Source organism: Haliaeetus albicilla, chromosome W, assembly GCF_947461875.1.
Source record: "Haliaeetus albicilla chromosome W, bHalAlb1.1, whole genome shotgun sequence".
Lineage (NCBI taxonomy): Eukaryota > Metazoa > Chordata > Aves > Accipitriformes > Accipitridae > Haliaeetus > Haliaeetus albicilla.
The window spans coordinates 5444183-5469088 of record NC_091515.1 but is presented as its reverse complement, the minus strand read 5'-3'; the positions used below and the strand labels follow the sequence as shown (position 1 = coordinate 5469088).

Genomic DNA, 24906 nt, shown 5'->3' with positions numbered 1-24906 from the left:
TATTATCCTCCCAGCAAACTTAACGTTGAATCTTTCTCTGTCTGATCCCTGCAGACTTTGTTTCATCTGCAGGACTAGGAATTGTTGCAAACCTCCATCATTTCCTACCACTCATCTACCACATCTTTGGGCACTCACCCAGCCTGGCTGCAGTTTTCATCTTTTTACTGAAGCTAATTGAGAGGCTTTTTGTCGTACTGTTGATAAACCAGACAGGGACTTCTTTGGTCTTCTCACCTGGAGTTCAAATATCACCTCTTCTTGTGCTGCATGTAGAATTAATCTTCTGTCTTACCTTGTGCTGGAGAAAAAGCTTGTTGAATCCGCTATACTTGTCTTTGCCCAGTTGCCCTCTGGTATCTGTATAACATTATCACAAGGTAAAAATAGAGCTGTCTTCTCAGAGAAGGAGATAGGGATCATGCTCATGGTCTCCAAGGACTCCAGAATTGTGGCAATAATAGTGTAGAAAAGTGAGGTAAAGGGTGAGTAAAGCATAAAGTTTTTTTGTAGAGCCTTAATGCTAATTTCCCCAACTTTTAAGAATAAAATGTGGTTGAATTGCTGCATCCTAAGGAACACTTATTGTTTTCAGTTTCTGTGCACCTAAGTTTCTCCAGATTTGAGAGAGGTTACTAGCTCCCAGAGCCGTATCTATTCTGAACATAAGATCAGTGTGACACTTTAAAAGCAAAGGTGATTGGACTTTGACATATCTTCAGTGAAAACGCATGGGAAATGTGCATCAAAATCCACAGACGGCTTTGAAAAATTCAACCTTTTCTCTTCATCTACTCCCATTTCAGCACAAAAAAGAAGCGTTTTTCAAGTCTGACCTCCTCTAGCGAGTGCTCCGTCTTGGGCCGCGCAGCTGAGGAGGAGCAAACTTGCAAGGTCTGACTCTTTCAAACATGTGGCAGCTGAAAAGAAGATAATTAGGACAGGCAAATCCAAACAGTACTTTTACAAATGGTATTTATCTTTTTTTTTTGTGTGTGTGTGTATCTATATTCTACTTCTCCACCTGCCTTCAAAGAGAAGCTGATAAAAAGGATTTGCTTGGCCTTTTTGTTGCTGTAGGGGGAAGGGTGCCATTTGTGTGCAGTGCTACAAGACAGATGCTGCAGGTGAAACTACCCCAGAGGAGGCAATCCTACCCGGAGGGGGCAACTCCTGAGACCGAAGCACTTCTTTTTCTTTTTCTCCTCTTTGTGGATTTGTTGTGCTGTGGGACCGGGTCCTTTATGACATGTAGGAGTGGGCAAGGGTTTATGGAGCAATCAACTCCATCAGCAGCAACAGCAATCACATAACGCTTCAGCCTTTTGTAATAGATTTTGTGTGTGTGTGAGCTGAAAGTATGGCCAGGAGGGAAGGGGATGTGAAACGTTGGGTTCTTTTTTTTTTTTTCCTTGGAAAGAGCCTGTCTGAGTTCCTTTATGCTTTTCAGGCTCAGGGATGAGAGAGAGTGTGTGTATGTGCGAGGGCGTGCGCGCGTCTGTGCCCATACAGTCGCTCAAGTGGGAAAAAACCCCGTTTGCGGTTCACACAGGAGGAATTTCTGATGGAGACAACAGTGCTAAGCAGAAAGGCACATCCTGATCTCTAGCAAGTGAGGGGCACGCTCGCGCACACACGCACACACACATACTCTCCGGGCGCTCTGCATAATACGTGCAAAGCGCTGCCCTTTAATGAACGTAACCTATGGCGGCTGGGATGCAGCCGGCCAGACCTCGCCATTAATAAACTGGGAACATTCTTCTCCTTTTTAGTCCCTTTCAATGCCAGCCCTGCGGTTTGATCTCCCTTGAATGCTGCTCCCCCTCATTTGGGGCTCCAATTCTGAGAAGATTTGGCGCATTGTTTGAGGTCGCAGGATGTCGGATTGATTTCGAAGCTTTTGTATTGACTCCGGGCTCCTGAATGAAGCTGTCATGTGTGTCTGTGGTTGGCTAGCAGGCTGTCCGGCTGCAAGCTGTGCCTTCCTTTGTTGTTTAGGCCTCATTGAGCTGAGGGAAGAGGCTCATTTCAGGGTGATTTACCACCACCCAAACACCAGCTGTCTGTTGTACTGCCGCTTGCCTCCACCTTGGATTCAGTTCTCATTTCCCTTCGTTTCTCCCCTTCTCCTCTCCCACTCTACCACTGTAGGCACTTGGGCACTGGTTCTTTAAGACGTGTGGATCACCCTGACAGAACAGCGTAAAAAACATAAACACTGAATACGTTGTTTTTCCCAACATCATTTATGCACCCGTGGGGATTTTTTTTTTAGGGTTCGCTGTTGCAGTGCTATACACATGTTTCTTCTTGGTGAAAAAACGAACTATGGCCCTAGGGAAAAAAAATAAATAATAAACCCACCATGTTCATCTTGGCTTGTTACTAAGTAGCCCATAGTGAAAAACAGTAATGATTTTATTTAAAAATAGCTATTAAGCTCAGTGGCTAGACAGCAGAGTGAATTGCGCAGCCTGCTTGGTGCAGGATGGCAGGGGAGGTGGCTGCAAATGTGCTCTTCAGTCCTGGAAACGTTGGGATATTTGGGTGGATGAAGAAGGAGTCAGAGAAGGACAGCATCGCCTCCCTACACACTTGTCATTCCTGAGCAGGCACGATCGCTGTGTTTATGTGGGTATCATGCTGGAGAGCTATTTTGGTGGCGTAAGACAGGCGAGGAAGAAAAGGGAAGAGGCTGTGAAGCGCTGCTCAGCTCAGCTTCACAAAGCTCTTTCAGAAAAGTACTTCTCCGTGAAGAGCCAGGCTGCTTCAGCAGCTGAAATGCTGACAAAAGCCTTGGAAAGGCCACGCTGGAAGCTGTGCTCTTCCCCAGGTGGCCATGGGCCAAGGCTCAGTTATCCTTTCTACACCTCACGTTTTCATCTGTTAGTTGGGGATATTTTGAGGGTATTGTAAGGCAGGAGAGATGGAGAGAGTATGAACAGCTGAAAGCCAGGGCCAGGTTTGGCCAGTGAGATCTTCCAGGGGCTAAATGGAGATGGGTTGCACCAGCTTCTTGGGGGTGAGGCTACTGCCAGTATTTTCGATGGCCATTGCTCAAAACCAAGGAAGGCTGATGGAAACCGAGCAGGTCAGAGCCCAGCTGGACCTGCCAGCGGCTGCAAGGTACATGGCATGGTGCTGCTAAGCCAAGCCCACCTCTCGAGCTGATCTTTCCAGCTGCAGACTTGGGAGAGCGGGAGGAAGACGAGATCCCCCAGTTAATCCCAGCCAACTCCTCCAGAGCCTGGCAACTCCATGGAGGCTTACCAGTGCCATGTGTGCTGTGTCTGATTCCTTTAAACGGGGCTGGCAGCTCCGTGTGGGACTGCTGTGGGCTCACCGCACCCTCCGGGGCTGCCCCGGCGGCAGTGATTTGTGTGTGCCCCTGTGCCTCCCTCCAGAGCCACTGGTGTGAAACGAGTTGTGACCGGCCCTCATTTGATTTCTGGGTGACGCAGTTTGGTGTATCTCGACCACAGGCTGTTAAAACTGGCAACTGATCGGCTCCTGTCACCCGTGCAGCTGAGATAATTAAGTCTGTTACTATTATTATTGTTATTTTTCTTCTTTTTCTGCAAACTTTGGCCAACTGCTAGAGCCTGTGGTGCAAGGAGGAGGGTGAGGCTCCCCGTAGAGGAGGGATAATGGGACAGACGTACTTTGCACTTCAGTGCTCACCAAGGATGCTTCTTGCTCTTTGCCTTGGAAAGGGGGATGTCCGATGATGGGTGGGAGCCAGCAGAAGGCAAAGCGAGCTCCTCCATTGGAAATCCTTGTGCCTACCTGCTTCTAAACTGGAACATTGCATCAAGAGCAGGCAGCACAGGATCATTTAGTAGCAATATATCTCTGAGCTTTCAAGATCACTGTACTCCTCCCTGATCCTGTTATTAAAAGGCCACGAAACATGGAAATGATGCTCCATAAATTAAGACCAAACATCTGTAGTACCCAGTGAGATAAGGCTCCTCTCTTTGCAGTGTTCTCCTCTCCCTCCCCTGTAAGCATCAGGTGCTGCTGGACGAAGGAGGGAGGGATATATTAGGAGGCAACAACCACAGCAGGATAGTCCCAGCGAGGTGTTTTAATTTCTTAACAAACTCCTTGGGCACTAGAAACTGTAAAATAACATACAGATAAACAAACAAAAACTCACTGACCCTTAGCACCCTGGAGGGCTCTGTTTCAGATCGCTGAATAAAAGCTGAAGTTGCACATGCATGTTTAATGTAACACAAGGCGTGTGCTGCGGAAAAGCGTGCTTTCTTCTAATCTGGTTCCAGACAGAAGCATCCAAACAGAAGCCCCTTTCCCTATCCCCACTGAACTGCTTGGTGTATGCGAGGAAACCCCTGAATGACAAGGCCTCCATCTGCTCTTGAACGGAGTTGCGACTGGCTGCAAATGTTGTCCATATGCTTTTTTTTTTTTTTGCCTTTCAACTTAGCTGCCTAATGTTAGACACCTATCCCCAAATTAAGCATCTGCTCATAATAAGCTGTCCTAAAAAAAGGTGGAGGTAGTAGCTAATTCAGGCAATGAGCATTAGGAGAGGTGCATCTGCAGTTGGAAAAGGAGATGGGATTATTCATCCAGTGCATTGCTTTCATTTGCTTTTTTAGGGAATGGAAGAGCCCCTTCATTCTTGTACTGTCAGGGAAAAAGAAAAAACTGTCAAGTTTTGGGTTCATATTTCTTCTCTGCTTTTGATTTTCTACGTGATTGTGTGCAACATCCTACAATTTCTCTCTGTTAAATAAAGCTGGTGATACTTCCAGATGGAGAGGAGAACAGGGCAATAGTTTGCCATGAGATCAGGTTGCATGACAGTATATCTTAGAAGCCAGAGAAGGGTCTAAAAATGTTTGGGTTTTTTTTGTTTGTTTGTTTGTTTTTTCTTGGTTTGTGGTGTAAAAAGGGCTGGAGTATCTTTTTCAACATTATGACTTTGCAGTGAATACTAGTACAAGTTGACCATCACCAAGTCATGTATGGATCCAATTTCCTAAACACAGGTCTGTGTTGCTGCTATAGGCACCCTAAGGTATCCTGGCTGTCCATCAGCTCCCTCTTAGGAAATGTGTGGGTCTCCCTTAGGTCCTTTTGTATCTGTAACTTGTCTCGTGTACTGCGGGGTGTCCAGAAAGTCGTCTTTGGTTAGACGGACAAATCTCTCCCTATGCCTCAGTTTCCTATCTCTAACATAATAATTTAATACAATTGCTTTACATTTTAGTTTAATCATTTTTTTCTGGGGAATGGTTTTTGAATTTGAGAGATTACGTACTAATTGTTGAAGGACTGTAATAGTGGGGCAAGAACAAAATACCTTTATAGATGGGAGTCACAAGCAGAGAATAAGAGTTGGAGGTAGTCCCCTGAACACCTCGAAGTTTGACAGGTTGCAATCAGCAGCCCAAACATTGGGCATTTTGGTTAGGTATCAGGTGTAGGTACAGTCTTTTCAGTGTCTTTTTTTTTTCCCCAGCATCTCTTTTGGAAAGAGGAGAAAAGATAATTTTTGCACATATTCTGACCTTGCTGGGACTTGTGAGATGCTGGGGTGACCAAGTAAGAGATCTCACCACACCTGGCAGGTTGCAGTCTCTCAAGAGGTGACCAGAAGTTTATCTGCCTGTTTATAATTCCTGCCACCAAGGGTCTTCTCTCTTCCATACCCTGACATTGAGCAATGGCTGCAATTCATATTAATCGTGCCCTTTCCCTTCCTCATCATTTAGGGCAGAGCGCTTCCACTTGGCTAAACTCATTAACTACTTTAATATTGAGGTCTCCTTTTCCATATAAATTTATCCAGCTGAAATCTCGTGACTCTCCACGGCTGCACATGAGCAAATTCTCCCTCTGTTGCCCAGCAGATGCTGAGAGTGTTTATTTTTCAGCTGCGGACAGCAAAGTCTGAAAAAAAGACAATGTCTTTGTTTGTGTGTCTATGGGAAAGCAAGTAAATGCAATGGGTTTGTGGGGACTCAATTGGCTGTGTTACTGTTTGAGCTCAAGGAACATTTTGACCAAACCAGGAATCCCAGCCCTTTTCTGCCATGGTGATTTATCAAGATGTCCAGATCTAATAAGCTTCACCAAAGCAACTCAAATAATCCCCAGAAAAGAACCACGTTAATGTGAGGGATCTTGCTGCTCGGATCACACTCAGTCCGATGGGTTGTCAACAAAAAGAAGGTGTTTGAGCTCAGCTTATTTCCCAAACTGTTGGTTGTAGACAAAAGGAGGGTGACGGGACCCTGTTTCTTTGTAAATCTCCATTGGCCCCAGCACGTTATCGATGTTGCAGGGTCTGTGCCAGCAGTGTTGGGTGAGGGTGGGCTGTTGAATTCCTGGCAAGGACTTGCCAGTGGTTATTTGGACAAGTTGTCCTAATGAGGGCAAGTCACACCTGTAGACTTTATTTCACTAAATTTAGCTACGCTAGAAGCAAGTAAGCACTAACCTGGTAAGGGTGAACAGGAATGTTGGTGTATGAGCTTTACCTCAAGTCACTCCAGTTTGGTAATTGTACTCTCTGAGCATGATAGATTTGTTCCTGTTCATGCATGCGTATGAAAATATTGAGTTAAAATAACCTGTTCTTTTTCAGCTTGGCTTGCCCATATTCTCTCTGTGTTTTTCTACACACCTTGCTTTCCTTCTGACTCTGTCCCTGATGCTGTGATATTGGCCTTTGGGGAAGTCTCCCTGGCAGCTTGGGAGCTACCTCTCTGTGGAAGGGTATCATCTCCCAGCAATGCAGGATGAGTCCACAGGCTTCCCTAATGCCCTTTCTTTCTCTGCTTCTGGTCATAAATACAAGCTTCTTGGTCTTCAGTGGTTCAGACTGTGTTGATGTTTTTTCTTGCCTTATCTCTTATAGGGAAAAGTCATTGGAGATGCAAAACTGCTCATGAGTTGTGGTTGCAGAAAAGGGAAAAATGCTCAAGTGAAAGACTCAGATCAGGTCAGTCAATATGTACCTTAACTGGTGGAAATAAAAGAATGTGTTAACATCTGGTTGAATTGAACTGTGCTGTTGCATATCAGGGTTCCTGGACACAGAGTCCTTGGCATGGCTGACAATGATACAACATTAATGTTTTTGTATTTGTTATTTGTAGAAAAACCCTCAAGCAAGATCAGGGATTCATTGCACTAGGAACTGTTAATGCCCTAGCCTGACTTATTCCCATCTGGTTTATTTATTCATGAATTCTGTTTCTTTATAAAAATCCACTCCAGGCAATGCCTTTCTTAAAGAATATTGCACTTCCTTGCTGGGTAAATGCATGCAGCCTTTGGTCTCATACTATAGCTGCCTGGATGGGCGATAGTTACAGAGAAACGTGCCATTCGTTGCATGCTTTTGTTCTGAAGTGACACCATCACAAGAACATTCTTTATTGAGGTTCCTCATGATAGACATGTAAAAACTTGTTCACAAACCGATGGCCAAGTTTCAATATTCATTACTTGGAATGAATGGCCCCTTATTCTAAAATTGGTCAAATTGACGTCAGTGGGACCACTTGTAGGGTTCAGTAATTGCAAGCGAGGTGGACTGCGCTCTGAATGACAGCCAGCTGGTGGTCTCTTCCTACCTCCTACCATTCTGCCCTTATTCAGACCAGCCAAGTTTGTCCCTGTCAAAATTTTCAGTTATTATGACCTTCCGGCTTTGTAGCTAAAGAGAAGTTTGAATCCAGAGAGCATTCTTTCCAAAGATGAAACAAAATTTGATTTGAGCAGAAACATTTTCTAAATATTGAGTCATCCCAATGTGGTAGAGTGAAGCTGTTGATCTCAAATATCAAATAACTTTGCTCTCTAATGTCCCTTGTAAACAACCTGTGACCAGGTATAGACATGAAACAGATTCAAACAGTGTCAACAAAGCTCCAGGAACTCCCGATAATTTACTGATGGGAAAAGAGATGAATTCTCAGGAAGAAAAATGTTTTTCATTTTCAACGTGCATGTTCATCAACCCTAATTAATAACAAAGTCTCTGAGCATTGTTTTGTTAATGTCTGAGAAGATCTGAGAACAGATCTATCTATCCTGCGGTGGGCTCTGTTGTGAGGAACATTGGTCACACTTACAAATGCTTTGTAGGATTGAGTCTTTCACTGATGTTTGGGTTTTTTTGTTCCTTAATTAGTATTTTCAGAATAACAAATTCATTGTCATGAGCTACATTATCAGTTCACCATCGAGACAAGGATTCGTATTACTTTTCTTCAAAGAATAGCTTCCCATTTTCTCAAATACAACTTTAATTTTCTCATGTTGAAGTTCTAACACATCAGGAGAAAATTAATTTAGAAAAGAAACACTTTTACCAATTTTAGTCTTTTGTATTTTGACGTACTCTGGTTGAATCACTCTTGATTTACAACAGGACTAGAGCAGCGTCAGACCGCTTGTAGTAGAGATTAAAAATGAAATGGGAACACCTGGACTGCAGAGAGGTTTTACAAAACACTATCACTAACAAACCCTGAGCATTGGACCTAAAAGTCTTTGATGGCAATACTTTAATTATAGAGTAGGCAATAGTTTTTGGAGGGGAAAAAAAATCCCATTCTCTTTTATGTTTTCTGGGACAGTGATAAACCATTCTTTGAGTCTGGTTACTTTCTGAAATCTAATTTTTGATGTCTAGTGATGTGTTGACCATCTCGGTAATTCTTTTTTACTCTATCAGCATAAAGTATTGAGCAAGTGCTCGCTCCAGAGGCTGTAAAGCTCATTCGTTGTGCCCCTGGCAGGGTCCTGTCAGTATTTCAGGGGACAGGAGGCGGATGGGAGGAAACTAGTACAGGAGGGTGGGTGGCAGTGTGGAACATTTGTCTGTGAATGCAGGACCTCAGCTCAGCTTATAAATTATCCCCTGGGCCTTGTAGATAAACACAGACTTCTATGGTGACATTGGCTGGGAAAGGCAAACACTTGCCGATGATTGTAGGCTAATCCTTCAGGACACTAATTGCCAGAAAACCAAGGAAGCATTATTTTAGGAACAGCTTGTTTCACTTTGTGAAGTGGAAAAACCCTGCACTGGATTTAGTTTTGTTTGCAGAGCTTTACCCCCTCCTCCCGCACCCTGTCTCAGATTTTAAAGATTTCCCTTCATTATTGTTGTTGGGGGCTTTTTCTTCCTTTTTTTTGGTCTTGCTTTGTGTTTTCCTGTGATGCCTCTGTAAAGTTGTGTGAAAATGCAACTTAGTTTTCATTTTCATGAATGTATGCATAAATAGGTATGTGGGGTTTATATCATTAGGTATTTAAAGGTTTGGGACTAACCAGCTACTTTTCAGCTGAATTTTTGTGAAAGGTGATGATGCTTTGTGAAGTTTTTAATTGTATTCATTTTTTCAAGTCAATTTGGAAACTTACAAAAAGTTCTAGACAAACTGCCCCACCAGTGAAAATCCCCAGCTGAACCAAGCCATGACCCTATTGCTGAGGATTTAATTTACTGACATTTCTCCAGTATGCCTCTAGAACAGAAAGCACTTTAACCTCCTTGACCTGAGATTTGCTTCCTTGAGTCTGGCATCCACAGGCACCTACCTGCATGGTATTTTCTATGGTGCAATTCACCAGTGTGTAAATCCTGGCCCTGCCACTGTTGAGGGCAGAAGACCAAACAGGCTCACATGGGTCTGGGATTTCACAAGAGTCACAAGGAACCCAACCTTCATGTTGGATTTGCACCAAAGCAGGAGAGGGACTGGTGGTCTGTGTTGTATGGCCTCCCAGACCAAATCAAACCCTACAAGATGAGGCAGAAGGCTAAGCAGTGCAATATAAATCCCACGAAAGCTTTGAAAACCTCGAAGGGAATACAGCCGAGTGCACTGAAGAACTAGAGTCCCATACTCCACGGATGGTCTTAATGAAGCTTTGGGTTGGTGAAGCGGCATGACTGAGAGGAGTCCCAAAATAAGGCCACCTCTTGGCAGCAAAACCCCCATGTCCTTGGCTGCCATTAACACCATTGCCAGTTGTTTGTGTGCTTTGTGGGAGTGAAATTCATCTGTGCTCCAAGGCCCAGAACCAAGTCTCTGAACCACAAACATCCTACTGTAATTGTAAGGTTCATATATGCTCTTCAGAGTGGTTATTAGTTTCCCAGTAATTTATGCCTCCCCATAAATTATTATACTGTTGCTTATTATTTGAGGTGCGTTGTTGCATAAGAATGGCAATTCTGGAGTAGGATTTCCTTGTGCTAAGTAGTATATTAACATAAAGCAGGAGAGATGGTTCCCAGGGAGTGATTTCATTTGTGTACTTTCTGAGGAAAGCAAAATGTCATTTAAAAACAGGGGAAAAATGTGTGGGTAGACAAATAATGTGCATATTAGAGGTATGCATAAGGTTGAGAACCAGAAGTAGCAGAGCACTCCATATTCTCAGCACATGCAGCTCTGCCTTCTCAGAGTTTAGTTTTATTTGTTTTCTGTTCCTTCTCCCAAAAGGTAGGCAGCTCATCAATGTTTAACTGCTCTTACCCTTTGAGTTTTTTCTTTTTTCTCTTTGCTTAACTTTTCTGGTAGTTCGTGTGAGCTCAAGTGTTACCGAGAAGTCAGATCCCCCTGTCCTTCCTTGTGTTTGTTTTTGGTTTTAATATGACAAATGTATACCTCCTCTGGAAACGGTATCCATGCTGCAGAGTAATTATTTAGTGAATGGTGGATCCAGTTCATGTTGGCAAGGATCAGATTAATCATTATTAATCATGACCCCTCCGACAGTAACCTCATCCCTTGCCTAAGTGCTGCTCTTTATTAAGAAGTAATAGCTATTAGGGGATGGCTGGGCCACCGCTTTCGTTGCACCACCACAGGGCTCAGGACTTCTGGCAGGAGGCAGAGGAACTCAGTTCAAAATTAAAAATAGATGCACATGGTCCACGTTCCAGAAATGAAATAGGCAGCTTCCCCTGTGGGCTTCTTTGGCCTTATCTGAATGTCCTCCTTTCCCCTGAAGCCTCCTGAGAGTTTGCCTCTTTCCAAAGGTTGAATTCAGTGTTGGGGATGAAATAATCTCTCTGATGCTTTTTTATTTGTCCGCTTGATTTTCTTTTTTACACTTAGGTAGATCCCAGTATAACCTAACACAGGCGCAGTCCTTGCAAGAATAAGATTTTAAGGTCTATTCTAGTGGTTGTAGCAGGTTTCAACAGCTGATGAGACTGCAGATGAGCTTAGGTCTCTGGGACTCCAGTTGTACCAAGCACACCCCAAACCAAACACCTTTTTTGAGGATTTCTGGATTCCTTGAAGAAACACTGTGCTGTTCAGGTGAGGCGTGCAGCACTGTTCACTTTGTGCACAAAGTTGTGAGGGATCTAGATTCTCGGTCCAGGTCTGGGGATTGTAGGCCTGTATATGTGTGTGTATATATATATATATCTCAAAGTGGTATATCACTTGTGTTACCAAAACTCTGCTGAAAGTAGACAGTGGGTTAATTCACAATTATTCTGGTTTTCCTAGCAGTACAGGTTCTTTTTAAGAAGGTGAGGCAGTGCTATCAATGGATGTCATCATTATTTCACCAAAAGCACAATGACTTAAGTACTGGATTCAAACCAATCTCCCCAACCCCCCCACCCCCAAAATCCACCTAAATTACTTTTTAAAATGTTTTCATTGACTATATGGAAATCCAGGACAAAACCCATTAGAAGAGAGCAAAGGAAAGAAAAACATCTTCTGTCTCCATCTAGCTCTTCAGTACCTGGAGGGTGCAGTAGAAACTTGGAGCAAACCTGCCACACTCTTTTGATCTCTGCCAAAGTTGTTGTGGGAGTAACACTGTTTAATGGTTGAAGGAATTTATTGAAGAATAAAAGTACCAGCAAAGACAAAGGGACCAATACAAATTATCTGGTAAACCACTGTCAAATTTTACATGCTCAGGGCTACTGGTAATTTCCCGTCTTAAAAAACGGGGGGGGAGTTTGGAGGGGAGGGAAGGAGGGTAAAAAGTATATATATAAAGCCACCTCTTTAAATAGCTAACTGGCCTGGCCTGAACTGTGTCAAAGCTAAGTTCCTTTGGCAGCCAGCACTGTAATATCTGTTGAGGGTGTATCAGAGCGCTGAGATGAGGTTTTAGAGAATCTACTTTAGCTTCGGTGGTTCTCCCTTGCATTCTTCCACTTGTCAGCAAGAAATGCACTGTAGCACAAAATGAGAGAGTGCAAAGGGAGTGAAGATATGCTGTCCACCATCTCCTGCTCTAAGTTTATGGAAGAGTTTGAATCTCTGCTTGAAAAATCATCGGATTCTGCAAAGGTTATAAAAAGCTAAAACAAGAAGTAAAATACAAAGAGACAGGATGTTAAATGTCTGAGGTGTCTGGGTAGTAAAGTACCCTTAAAAATATTTTGTTCATTGAATAAAGCAGTCTAGGTGATCATACAAGGAACATGGGACTGTAGGAAACTGTCCTGGATCATCCAGTCCTTCGAGATCTCAGGAAACTGTTACATATAGCACCACTGATAAACACATCCCTTTGGGCACTTGTATGTGTTAAAAGCAAACCTTGTAGCCCTGTCACTACACTCATCCCATCAATTAATCTTTTACTTAACAAAATACTCACTCATATAATACTTCTGCATCTTGTTCCTGCTGAGAGATCAGGGTGGTTTTCCCCCGCCATGATATGAGTGTTCGTCTCAGCAAGGTGGACCACCTTTGCTTTTCCATTCTCCCACTACAATTTTCTTGCTGCTGGTGGTGCTGTAGGGGGAAAACAGTTCCATTTGGTGAACCAAAATGCTGTAGAAAATTCAATCTCAGCTTTTAAAAGCTGGAAATCACTTCCTCTCAATGGGATCTGATTGGGGACGAGGTATTTGAATGAGACACTCACCAGCTGCCTTTTCTCTGGACCTCCCAATTTCATACAGCAGTTGTGCTTTGGTAATTTCTGAATCTAGTGCTAAGCATCTGTGTTCCTGGTGGCTGGGAAAGTTTTTTGGTTTCATTCATCTGTTGTGTGGAATTGAAGCAGTTGTGAAATGGAAGTTGGGTGGATAAGTCCCCATTCTTTGGATTTGTGTAAGTTTTGGAGGGATGATGTTATGAAAGAAACTTCCTAAATGTAAGCCTTGAAACAAAAGAGATTGAGGTTATGGGTGTCCTTTACAAGTTCAGCTGTAATAGGTTTGTATCACAGTGGGTTACACCTCCCTTCATACAATGCCATTGATAAGCTGACATTTCGAATGACCTTTTATAACCACCTATTTCCTTTTCTCACTCATTTTATGAATAGTCTTGTACTCACTTCAAGAGTTTCCCACCTTGTGGTCTCCTCTTACAGCTCATATTAATTTCAAAATGGGTTGGGCTTCCTGTAAAGTGTAGCACAGTGCAGACGGAAGTTCAATAGAGCCTTTCCTTTCTACAGGAAGGGGGGACCAAAAAACTCATACTGCCCTTTTTTGCAGGAATGGCTTCAGAAATAGCAGTCAACAAATTGCTTTTTTTTTTTTCTTTTCTTTTGAGGCTTTTCTGAATGCTTGCTTTAACATGGTGCCCTGCCCCTGTTGGAGATGTAAAACTTAGGGCTCAGACCTTTTCTAGTGAGTGATGATCCCATGGCACTTTCCCTCCTGAGTTGGAGCACACGAGTCCTGACGATGTTGTTTTGTCCAGGCTCTCATTCAGGATATGTATTCTGCCAACTTGACTTGATCCTGCGCCTTCAGTGGGACACATTATTCTTCACTTCTCGCCCTAAATTGCTGTGTACTGCCACCTTGCATTGATGGGTCCTTTGTTCCACCTTGGAGGTAGGTTCATTTTGGTGGTGGATGAAGGGAGGCTGTACGGTTTTGAAAAGCAATTTGAGAGCCCTCTGAATGAAAAGTGCTTCACACATGAAAAAATTAGTGTTATCAATTGTCATCATCAGCCTCAAATCCTGAATTTGAAAGGGTCATTTATACTCCTCAAAGGCAAACACGCAGCAGCATGCTAAAAGAGAACTAAAGCAGCCAAAGAAAATGCTGTCTCATGTCATTTCAGGCTCTGCAATCCCAGGGAGCATTAATAACTATTTTGTTGTTTTCACTGATCTCTCTACATGGGCAGAGAGGGAAAGAATCGGGAGAGAGAAGCTGCACTGCTGAGCTGCCCCAAGCGGTCCCATGCCATCTACATTAGCAGCTTACCTGCTGCAAGGAGACTCAACCAGGGCAGGGACAACATGCAGATGAATGAGGCAAAGGCACAGGTGAAGATTTGGACTTGTCCATTTGATTGTGATATAGTAAGGACCATCTTTCCCCACCGCTCTCTGGCATTCTGGCTGCATTTGCTGCCTTTCCCACTCTGTCTTGTTCCCATTTCCCCTTAGCAGATGCCAACGTGTGAAGACACCATGGCAGGGTCAGTATCAGTCAGCCACCTTTTAGATGACAGATGCCATGTGAATCCAGATCCCATCTACTCTGAGGTTCATGCAAACTGAACGGCCTGCTCAGAGCTGCTGAGAGCTGTGAGGTGCAAGGAAAGTGCAAAGGCTTTGTGGGGGGTGGCAGATGGAGAAAAGGACCCGCTTGTTGGTTGCGGTGTTGTGCTTGCAACTTTGTGGAGCACTTCACGCCTATCTCGGCATGGGTGCAAAATGCTACCCAAGCACAATGTTGGCAGTTTGCACCCTCCTTTTACTCACATTGTACCAGAGTCAATGTCAAGACAAGATGAAATTCAGGTCCTAAATCTCAGCAGGTCATCTCTCTGGAGTTGTACCCAATATGGTTGTTCTGCATTCAGCAAATATTCAGTCATGACATGGGTTAGTCACAGAAGATGTATTAAGTTGAATTTTCCAGCAGGTTAGGCAATCACTTTTCCTGATTTTCTTCTGGGAGCCTGTTCTGCTGTTGGGTTGACCCTGCTGATAGGACCGTTTTTGTGTTGCTCCATCTAAACAGTCCTTTGTTCTTTATATCCTTTTACTCTTTGTTATATCCCAAGTCATGAGTTTCTTGTTCGTGCATACGAGTCTGGCTTGGTGAGAGACAGTAGCAGCCTAAGATACGTGTTCACCTTGGGTTTAAAGTTTCCTTATATAGGTCAAAATCAGTTTTAAAACATTACCTCCTAGAAACCACTCAGAAAGCTCTGTCAAATAAAACTGGAACCAAAGTGGTCTTTGTAGAAGAAAAAAAATTCCTTGTGCAGGGGAGAAATCATTCAAGCTATAGTTTGAAAGTATAGTAGGTAGAAGAAGAAGTGGTTCAGTGTCTACAGAGTCAGCTCACCCTTCACACATGCTGGTTCTGTCCCTCAGTCTGCCACAGGTTTACTACACAACCAGACGTGTGATTTAATTCCCGCAAGACCTCAACTCTCTTTATAAAGCAGTGAAAGCAGCACGGATATCCTTCATGTTAAAGACTGGGGAGTGCTTGGACATTAGCGTGGTGTAGGCCTTGCCTGAGGTAGGTTAACACTGGCTTGAAATATAGCACGGCTCCTACTAGCACCCTGACAGAAGGATGTTTTATTCTTTTTTAATGTCACATCGTAGAAAGAACCAGACAAAAATCTGATCTAAAGTAGGAAAAAGAAAAAGCCATATGATTCGCTGCAGGTCTAAATCCCCTCTGCAACTGGTTCCAGTCTGGAGAATATATTCACAGCTGGGTTATAAACCCTCAAAACCAGACAACATAACCTTAACTAACACAACATTACTAAGGCACTGCTGTAATGGGATCATTCTGCTATGGCTTATGGGCACATTTTAAGTGTCATCAATTCAGTCTACAACTGGAGGCTGTTAAGTGCAAAAGCATTTTAGCAACTGCATCTTACATGCAGGAATGATCGAATATTAATGGCTTTTCTTTTGTTGAGAAAAAATACAGAGAGAAAAATGAAAAGCCACAGGAAACCTCACTGTCCTTCCTCAGGTAGTTAAGTTCGTTTTTGGAGGGCAGCAGGATCAGTCTAGCAGCTGAGTATTGGTGTAGGCAGCCGGGAAATAGGCTCTCATTCTCCAACGCTGATCTCTTATACAAGCTTAGCCAAGTTATTTTATCTTAGTTTTCCTTCTTAGTCTTATCTCTTCAAGGATGTGAGTTATTTGACAGAGTAGTTATTTCACTCCATTGTTAGAACAGGTTAGACTCTACCTGCACGACATTGAGACTGAACAAATAGGGAAAATCTATGAGGCCCTGTGTTTTGCCCCACCAAAGATGCCCATCATGACTATTTTGGTAGTTGATGTCAAGCCCTTTAAAAAGAGCTTAAAATGTTTTGCAACTGACTGGGAAATGTGATTACCTTACCCCGAAGCTGGGGTCAGAAAAGGTGATAAAATTAACTTTCCCAACCATATGTCCTTCTCAATACGCCCTGGGCTGCTTGGTCTTTTACCTTGTCACACTGTAGACATGGGAAATCATGTGATGATGAGATGGTGCAAAAGTTTCCATTTGGTTATGAATACTTGTATTGTCTATAGGTGTTAGGGGCCAAGACTTGGGTAAGTGTCCTGAGGCTGCCTGAGTATCCATGTAAACAGGATGACAAGGAGATGTTAGCCGCTTTCTGTGAACTCTGAGTTCCCAGTGCTGCAAGGTTGGAGCTGTTGTAGGCTTTTTGCAGGGCACTCCTATGGTTTGACTTTAGATGACTGACTGACTGACGCGTTGTTGAGGCATCCGTATCTCCCTCCACTGACTGTGTCAGGAGCGGAGGCCCTCAGTTGAACCACGGCTATCTTCATAAGAAAGTCAATTGAAATATCTCTCTCAACATCCTCCCTAGAGGCCAGTGGTTGTACTTAGAAAAGAAGGGAATGATTCCTGATGAATAACAGCGTGCAAAAGCTTTTATATTCTCTTTTTATCATTATCAAATCATGCTGAAGAGGCTGCAAGGTGAAGAAACTCTCAAGCTTCATTTTTGAGAAGCTGCTAGGATGAAGACAGGGAATTTCAAAATCAATACTGAAGCTTGTATTCCAAAGAGCAAATGGGAGAGTCATTATAAGCTGCTTTACTTCTCATCTCTAATTCCCCATATTCATAACTTAAGCCCTGTCATTTGGATTTATCCTCTGTGGCCTGCAGTGACACTAGGAAAAGTCCTTCTTTTTAATTCTGTGGCAAAAAAATAACAACGCTGCAGGGTAGGATCGTATCCCCACACAAGTTTAGGGCTTAAATGTTTCATGTTGGGCACCAGATTTTGCTGTCTTCTCCCCCTCCCATTTGTCCCCCTCCTCCCTCCTCTACGGTTATGCATCAATCATCCTCTTTCCTAGAGGCTAGGATACAAACAGTGTAATCCCGGCGAGAAAGGATACTGATACAGCCAATCCTGCACATGACTATTGCTCTGTCCTTGGAGATGTCATCGCTAAATCTGATGATAGGCTTTTGCTGATGGGAGTGTTTCACCTAGACTGGAGAAAGCAATAGGGGCAGTAATCTAAGAACCCAGCTTTGTCATCCTTGGGTGATCTGTTGTATCTCCAGCCACTTCTCCTATTTTAAGTGGATTTCTAAACTTGTCTTTCCTTTATTACTTCTTGGTTTGTCTACTTGGCACTTACAGCATCATAAATACAGTTTCCTCACTGGCAATATTTTTAATTATGACCTGGAAATGAACCTTAGACCTGACTCAGCCAACCCAACTGAACTATTCATAATACCTAAAGGACTGGTAGTGGTGGTGAATTAACTAATGACTTTAAAATAAGGAAGGCTTCCTGTATAGGCTGATTTTTGGAGAAAATACCACAAGCTCAAGTGCTATTCTGTTAAGTGGCCTTCAGAAGAGATTTTTGGGTTTGTTGGGGTTTTTTTTGGTTTGGAAGTCGGGAATGTGTTTAGAGGAGGTGGTGTTACTCACCTCCAGAAAAATCCCACAACAGTGTATTCAGGATAAGCTGATGAACAAGGGTTGACTTCTGGCAAGTCCAGGCGGTGACAGCTTGTTCCAGCAGCACTGTCTCCCTGCTCCTGTGTTTATTGAACCGGACTTGAGATCACATGATATTCTGCTGGCAAGTTTGGGAATGAACTTTGGTGGGAACCCAGTACTTTCTCTCATCTGCTAAGTCCTTATTAAAGCCCACTATTACTTTTTCTAACTCCCCTCTGGACTTTGAATTACACTGCAACGAACACAGCACACGTGAGTAAGAGCTTAAGGTCTTGCTCACTTGGGTGGTCCCATTAAAAAGACCAGATTTGCTGTCTTGGCTGCAGAGCCATTCCAAACATTGCTGCTATTTTTCTTCCCCCAGCATTTCTCACCTGCCTTTTTTTTCTTCTTCTTTTTTTTTTTTCTTCTATGCCCAATCTATTAATATGCATTTTAACCAGTTAACTTTGGAACCAAAATATTAACTGCATAGGAGGCAGCTTTTCTGAAGGTTCATAAAATATGTATTGGAGCTGGGAATATAAAATGCTCCCATTTTGTAGCAGACAAAATGTATAAAGTGCTGAGTGAAAATTGAGAGGAACCCAACTTAAACCTTTGAAAATCGCTGCCAGTTCCAATGCACTGTATTTATTTTGACTTGGAAGGCTCAGTCTGGTCCAGATGAGGTCATTTGGTTGGGAGCACACGTGTCCGCGCAGAGCCGGGAGGGAGGGAAGCCTGCAGGATTCTTCGGCTCCGAGGTGTTGAGCTGCCAGGGAGCAGTGGTGGGAGCAGGGCGGGCAGCCCGTCTACATGTTGATCCTGGCATCAGAGCGTAACGCTGGGGGTGGAGGTGTTGTAATGTTTAAGTTGATTTCTTTTAAGGCAGGCGGGACAGTGTAGCTTTTGTATCCTCAGCTGTTTGCTGGGTAGGGTAGGTGGAGGCAAATTTTGACGTGCTCTAAGAATTTGGGGATGGGGGAATATTTTTAGGTAGGGGTATCTGGTCATATGACTTTATGCAGCAGAAAGCCTGTTATTTTGTTTGCGTGGCTCTTTCAGCTTGTCATCTTTAACCCTTACTCTCTCAGCACCTGATACCTGCTTAGCACCTTTTTACTTTCTGCTCCCTCTGTTCCTGCATCTTCCCTTACTCCTCTCGTCAACAAGATTAATAGGTCAGCCATTTGTCTCTATGAAATTTCCCTTTTCTCTCCTGGACCTCCATATCTGCCGCTGCCTGCTCCATCCCAGCAGGTGGGAAAGGCTCCTGTGCCCTCCCCAAGAAGCCCTGTCCTCCCCACTCCCCCCCTCCCCGCCTCCCTGCCAGCAGCCTGTTTGCCAACACTTTGCACGAGGAAGCTGCCTCTATAAAAATAAACCATGCTGAAATCTGAGAGACAGAAACCACGCCAACCTCACACTTCATTATTGGTAATGGCAACCTATTTGATTTCCATTTGCAAACAGTAGCTTGCATATGTTCCTCGCCATATAGCCCACCTCCATGCGCCGTTTTCTGGGCAAATTCAGGTTCCCTGTGCCTGGTGCTTAGTCTGCTTTGTGGTTTGCTTTCTCTGCACCATAGACACCCCTGCTTCACAATTAAAGTGTGGAAAAAGTCTGTTAAGTCACTGGCTTAATTGCCTGGTTACCCACCGCCAACACAAGGTTGCCATCTGCAACTGGCTTGAGCCTCTTCTCCCACCTCTTCTACCTTTATAAGACCTTGCTCCTCGCAGCTGGCTTTTATGGCTGATTTACACCAGAGAAAACCAGCAGGGACAGACCTGTATTTCCTTTTCTTATCCCCAACGTGCACTGCCACGTGGGCGTTGCTTGGGGTCAGCCGGCCACGCAGACACCGCACTCCTGCTCCTCCAACACTGCCTGGTTGTTACGGCATAAGCCTGGGCTGAGGATTTAGGATGCAACTTGATTTTTCAGGAGATGTCTCTGTTAAAAAAAAAAAAGGAAAACGGTGAAGGGGGAGAAATAAGATAAACCAAGCTTTATATCAGCAGGGTGAACTGCGTTTCTGTCCTCCAAGCCCGTGTGAGCGGCGGGTCCGTTTCTCCATCACACGCAGGAACGGTGCTCTCAGCTGGGTGGCACAAGAGGTGGCAGTGGCGAGGGGCCCCCAGGAGGGCTCCAGGAGGGGGGACGCACCCAGGGCCCAAGGAGGAGCTGCCTGTATTGACTTTCACTCGATCTACTGGAGCAATTGAGTTTGTCAGTGAAATGCGAGACGGGCTCAATCAGCTGTCACACTGAGACACTCCTGTCACTACTGTCAATAGCGTCGAGTTTCTGATCCTTTCTCAGATTAGCTCTGTGCCAGAACATCAAATGAAAAGCTGTTTGGGGCACGGGGAGGGGAGAAACTCTAAGCAGTTACCTAGGAATCGGTTTACAGACTTCAAAGTGCTGTCAGGTTTATTCTGATGGCCTATAGCACTGCGTGGAGAGCAGTAATGCATTTGGAGTGTAATGTAGACTCTCCTCTTCAGCCCTGCGTTCACTCATGGACTGGGAGGCAGGGATGGGAGAAGAATAGAGGCATCTCTCCCGGCGAACCCAAATGGCATGCAAATGGCCTGCCTCCTCTGGAAGAGTTGCTCTTTAGCCTGATGGAATAAGTTGCTTTTCTTATCTTAACTTTCATCCTGAAGGATTCTTCTACATTTCTCTCAGCACTGAAATGAAGCCTTTTTCTGGTAGAGCTGGGTCACGAAAAGGCATCACCCCCAACAATAGGACAGGAGTGAAAAGAAGAGGGACAGGTTTGTCATGCAGAAATGATGAAGGGAGAGTGAGGGGGGTCCAGCCGGCCCATCTGAGCAATTTTTGCAATGCTGAGCTTCGAGTGTGCTTTTTTTTTTTTTTTTGTGTATAACAAGGCAAGAGCTTTGTAGCCCATTAAGTTCTTCCAAGACCTTTTCCTTGAAGTTTAACTGGTTAGATCTGGGACAGCCTTTATCGAGAATGTTTCCGTCATGAGGGATGCCAATATGAATGTCTCTATTTATGGGAAGAATAACCCATCAGGAGACTTTTTTTAAAAAAAAAAAACTTCAAGGATTTGAGAAATCTCTTTTCTGTGTTCCAGCTGAAACAGCTTATGGCAAGGTGAACTCACCCATTTACACAGAAGCCAAGAGGGTAATGTTAATCCTATTAGAAAAATAATCTACCACCAAAAAATAATAATAATAGGGGTGGAGAAGGAATCCTTTTGAGGCAAATTCATAGAGTAATTCCTATGAATTTACTCTTTTCTTCTCAGGGTTGAGATGTTAAACATTTTGCTATCAATACATGAATTATAAAGATTACTATTTTCCTTCCACTTTCGTAAAGAAATTAAGCAAAGGAAAAGCCACATTCTAGCATTACTGCTAGAGGGTTGTGCCCTTTAGAGAATACTCCTGGTTTTTGATGAATTCTGTCTCAAAGAGTGAGGCAGTGTTCGTAGAGAGGATTACCCTGCACAGCACTAATCTAGATTTTTTCCTTGAATGCAATTTTAAGATTTCTAATTTTTTCCCTGTTACTGGATTCCACTGTTAAGTTGCTTTTGACCTCAAAACATCAAAAGGTTCATCTCTTCCTCATTCAAGATCAGCACTACCCTTCCCGAGTAGCAGCTGCAACTACATTTCACTGCTTAATATTTAAGCAACTCCCTCTCCAAAACAAATCATACCTTCCCTCCTTGATTGCTCAAAAAAATCCCCCAACCCAGTTCAAAGGACTATATAAGTGGTCTTTAATAGCAGAGGCAACCCTGTTTGCTTCTCTTGGTGGCATGAACGTGAAAGGGCCACGGAGCAGTATGGGAAAGGCGACAGAAAGGCAAAAACCCACCACGTTCTCCTCATAGAGTTATTTCAAAGCAAATGCTGGATACATACCTTTCTTTGACCTTTTCCTTAGATTAGTGGTATAGGCAGCTGCTATGCTTGTATTACACATTCCAGCGCAGGGACTGACTCGCGAGCAAGGTAGGTGTGTGCGTGCGTGTGTGCACGCGTGTGTGTTTGTTATTCAACCTGTCAGCCAAAGGTCTTCAATGCTGGTTTTAGCTCTTTCTGGTTTTTTTCATAGTTTCCAAGGGGAGGTGTGGTTGTTTGTGGGCTTTGTTTATGTTCACTGGGTGACAGGAAACCTAAGAGCTTTTAGTGGATTCAGATATACTCTGGATGTGAGGTGTGAATCTCCAGCCATTTGTGTTCAAAAGCTTTCATTAAGTCTGAGAAAAGAGGAAGAAAATAAACATCTCCCTGCTTTCTAGCTGCAGAGGGATGAAAGGTTTTCAGCCTGTGAGCCCCGCCAGGACAGTATAGATGCCTGCAAAGGGAGAAATTAGAGGAGAGAGAAAAAAGGCCAGAGTTGCAAAAAAATACAAATAAAAATCTTAAAGCTTCTGCTCAAGTTGGATTTGGTCTTTATTTTACCGAGCCCCTGTTGAGCTGGCCGGCCTTGGTAAGACCCTGATGGAGTGGAGTGTGCCCATCATCCCCAGGATGGGCTTCATGGGAGGGGTGATGGCTCTAAGGAAGGCATGAAGGCAGCTCTAATGACTCCAGCTAATTGCATCCAACCCAGCAGAAAGGGATGCGGCCAGGGGATGCGCTCACCCCCTCCGTGCTTGACCTCCTTCACCTGGGAAGCCAGATGGGCAATTGCCACCACAGGCAGGTGCTGCCAGCAGTACGGAGATGGGCACATGGCTGCTCTGTGTCACCTCAGGAGGGGTTTAGTATCACCAAGCTGAGAGCTGGCCCATACACCCCGCTCTGCCTCGTGACATGGAGCGAGACGGTTTATCTCTCGGTCTAACGCTTCCCCTGCCTCTGCCCATCTGTGGGCTCCTTGGGGCAGGTACTTCCCTCCGATCGCGTGTTTGTGCAGTGCCTAATTGCAGATGTGAGGGTAATATAAATAATAAGGTTAAAAGTCGCTCTTCTTGAGGGGAGGTGAAAAGGGAACGGAAACGGAGCTGCTACTCAGCTTCCCGGCTTTTCCTGGAGTCAAAAAGAGAGTGCAAAGGGTATTGCAGGATATGTTGGACTATTTAGTCTTGAATCATTTGCCATCCTGTTTTTATTCCCCTGCAGATATATTTCAAAGAAAGTGTTTAGATGGAGCTGATGACCTCGCTTATAGTTGAGGTTGCCTGTCACTTCCCATGATAAGTCCCTGATTTGGTTGTTTGGGCTGTGGCAACTCACAGTGTTTGAGCTGAAACTTCCCCTCCTGCATGCCAGACTCACACCAAGTTCATTTCAGAGGAGGGGAATTTTCAGTGCATCGCTAAAACCTTACTGGTTTTTATCATTTGGGAAGATGATTCTTACTTTTTCATCTTTTAATCTTTAAAATGCCCAAACCATTCCAGTTATGCCATTATACACCAGCCCTTAAAAGTGACGGGAAGCTCTGAGATGAAGTGGCCCCATGTGCTGGGCACTACCCAGGGTACTGCCTCCTCTGCTCCTTGGCGCAAGCTTTCCCCAAGAGGCCGTGGGAGTCCAGGCATCTTTCCAGAGACAGCAATATCATGGAAAGAAAGCAAATGAACAGGGAAGGCAGCAAATGAGCTGCCATGTCAAGACATCAGTGGAGGTGAAGTCTTTGCCTTCATGTGTTGTGTTGTTAATAGACACGATCTCAGGTTCAAGTGAAGTACCGCTGGATGGATGTGTGTTTAGGTTTTCCTTTTTTTCCCCCATGTTTCCAGGTGCTGAGGAAGGAGGCTCATGGATGAGTTTTCTGGGAGAGTGAATCATCCATTTGTCTTGGGTTTTTTTGTTGTTTTTTGCCTTTTTTCTTTAATGTGTATAGGATTACATGCAAGTTCTGGGGTTTTGTTCTGTCCGCAAACTCTTGTTTGCAATTCATTAACAATTAATTGCCAAAAGAGCGAGTCACTGGCCCCATGGACAGGTACAGCGATTCTAGAAATGATCACCAGCATGTCAATATTGCCATTACTTGGGTTTTGATGGCAGTAGTGGTGGTGTCTCTGATCCCATGTGCACACCAACTGGGTGTTAGAGTTAAGTTACACTTAGTAACTGAGCGTTAGAAGTAAACTACTATTTCTAGTTTTCAGCTCCTCCAAGTCTCTTGACCTGTATTTCTTCAAGACCTGGTACAGTGGTATCTCAGTTGAACAAGGGCCCTTACATTTCTTCTGTAATAATAATGAGGTTATTTGTTTCATATGCATTTTCACTTTTCCTTGTCTACTCAGAATTATGAGCCAAATTGTCCCCTGCTTAAATCAAGTCTTTCCTGGACCACTGAAAATCATGTTTGAACTCCCTGGAGTTTGTCTCTAACTGAGTTCTCTCGTCTAATAACAGGGCTAACGCAACTTCTTAATCTCAGAGGCTGAAGCCAGGTGAAATCCATTAACTATCATGATAACAGATTCCAGTTATTCCAATAATTCAGACCATATAGCTCCTGAAAATAAAGTTTGCATCTATGTGTGGACATACTTACATACATACATGATTCTGTCTGTGAGATTTAAGACTAAAAGTAAATGAATTTAGATCCTTCTCTTAAATAACGTAGTTCCATTTGAATTGTCTAACAAGTGTTAGAATTTTCTTCCCCCAGTATTATATTTACTGCTATGGAAAGGATGCTCACAGCATAGCTTAAGTAAAGATCGTATCTCATACTGAAGAGTCCTATTTACCACTAAAGCATCGTTCTCAGCTGTTCCCTATTGTACAATGCACTTCTCTTCCTCTCTCACTTCCTTCCTTCACTTCATCTCCAGCAAGAGTAGCAAATTGTCCTTCTATATCAGCTGTCATTTACCCAGTAATGAAAAAGGCGGTGGAGCACAGTTTCCATTTAGTCTCTGCAGACTCAGTATGCAGCAATGAAAAGCTTTCATTCTTGCTGTGCCAAAGTTCCTAACTTTGCCGATTCATTTCAGTTTGCT

The 24906-nt window shown here is 43.8% G+C and overlaps 1 protein-coding gene and 1 long non-coding RNA gene across 5 annotated transcripts in view; one reads left to right on the top strand and one right to left on the bottom strand.

Annotated features, from left to right (window-relative positions):
- The window catches only part of SETBP1 (SET binding protein 1), a 264409-nt gene that overhangs the window by 44309 nt on the left and 195194 nt on the right, over nucleotides 1-24906 (top strand). For 2 of the 4 annotated variants that reach the window (XM_069774933.1, XM_069774932.1), the window contains exon 3: nucleotides 6896-6979. The exons of the other annotated variants lie outside the window; for them this stretch is intronic. In XM_069774933.1, coding sequence (XP_069631034.1) covers nucleotides 6896-6979 — 84 coding nt within the window. The remainder of the gene's footprint in view (nucleotides 1-6895; nucleotides 6980-24906) is intronic. 4 annotated transcript variants of the gene reach the window in all.
- Nucleotides 18782-22154, bottom strand: LOC138683309 (uncharacterized). The gene is made up of 3 exons (XR_011322900.1): nucleotides 21854-22154; nucleotides 19730-19895; nucleotides 18782-18898 (listed from the first exon to the last, which is right to left on the bottom strand). It is a non-coding gene; the product is annotated as an uncharacterized lncRNA (long non-coding RNA).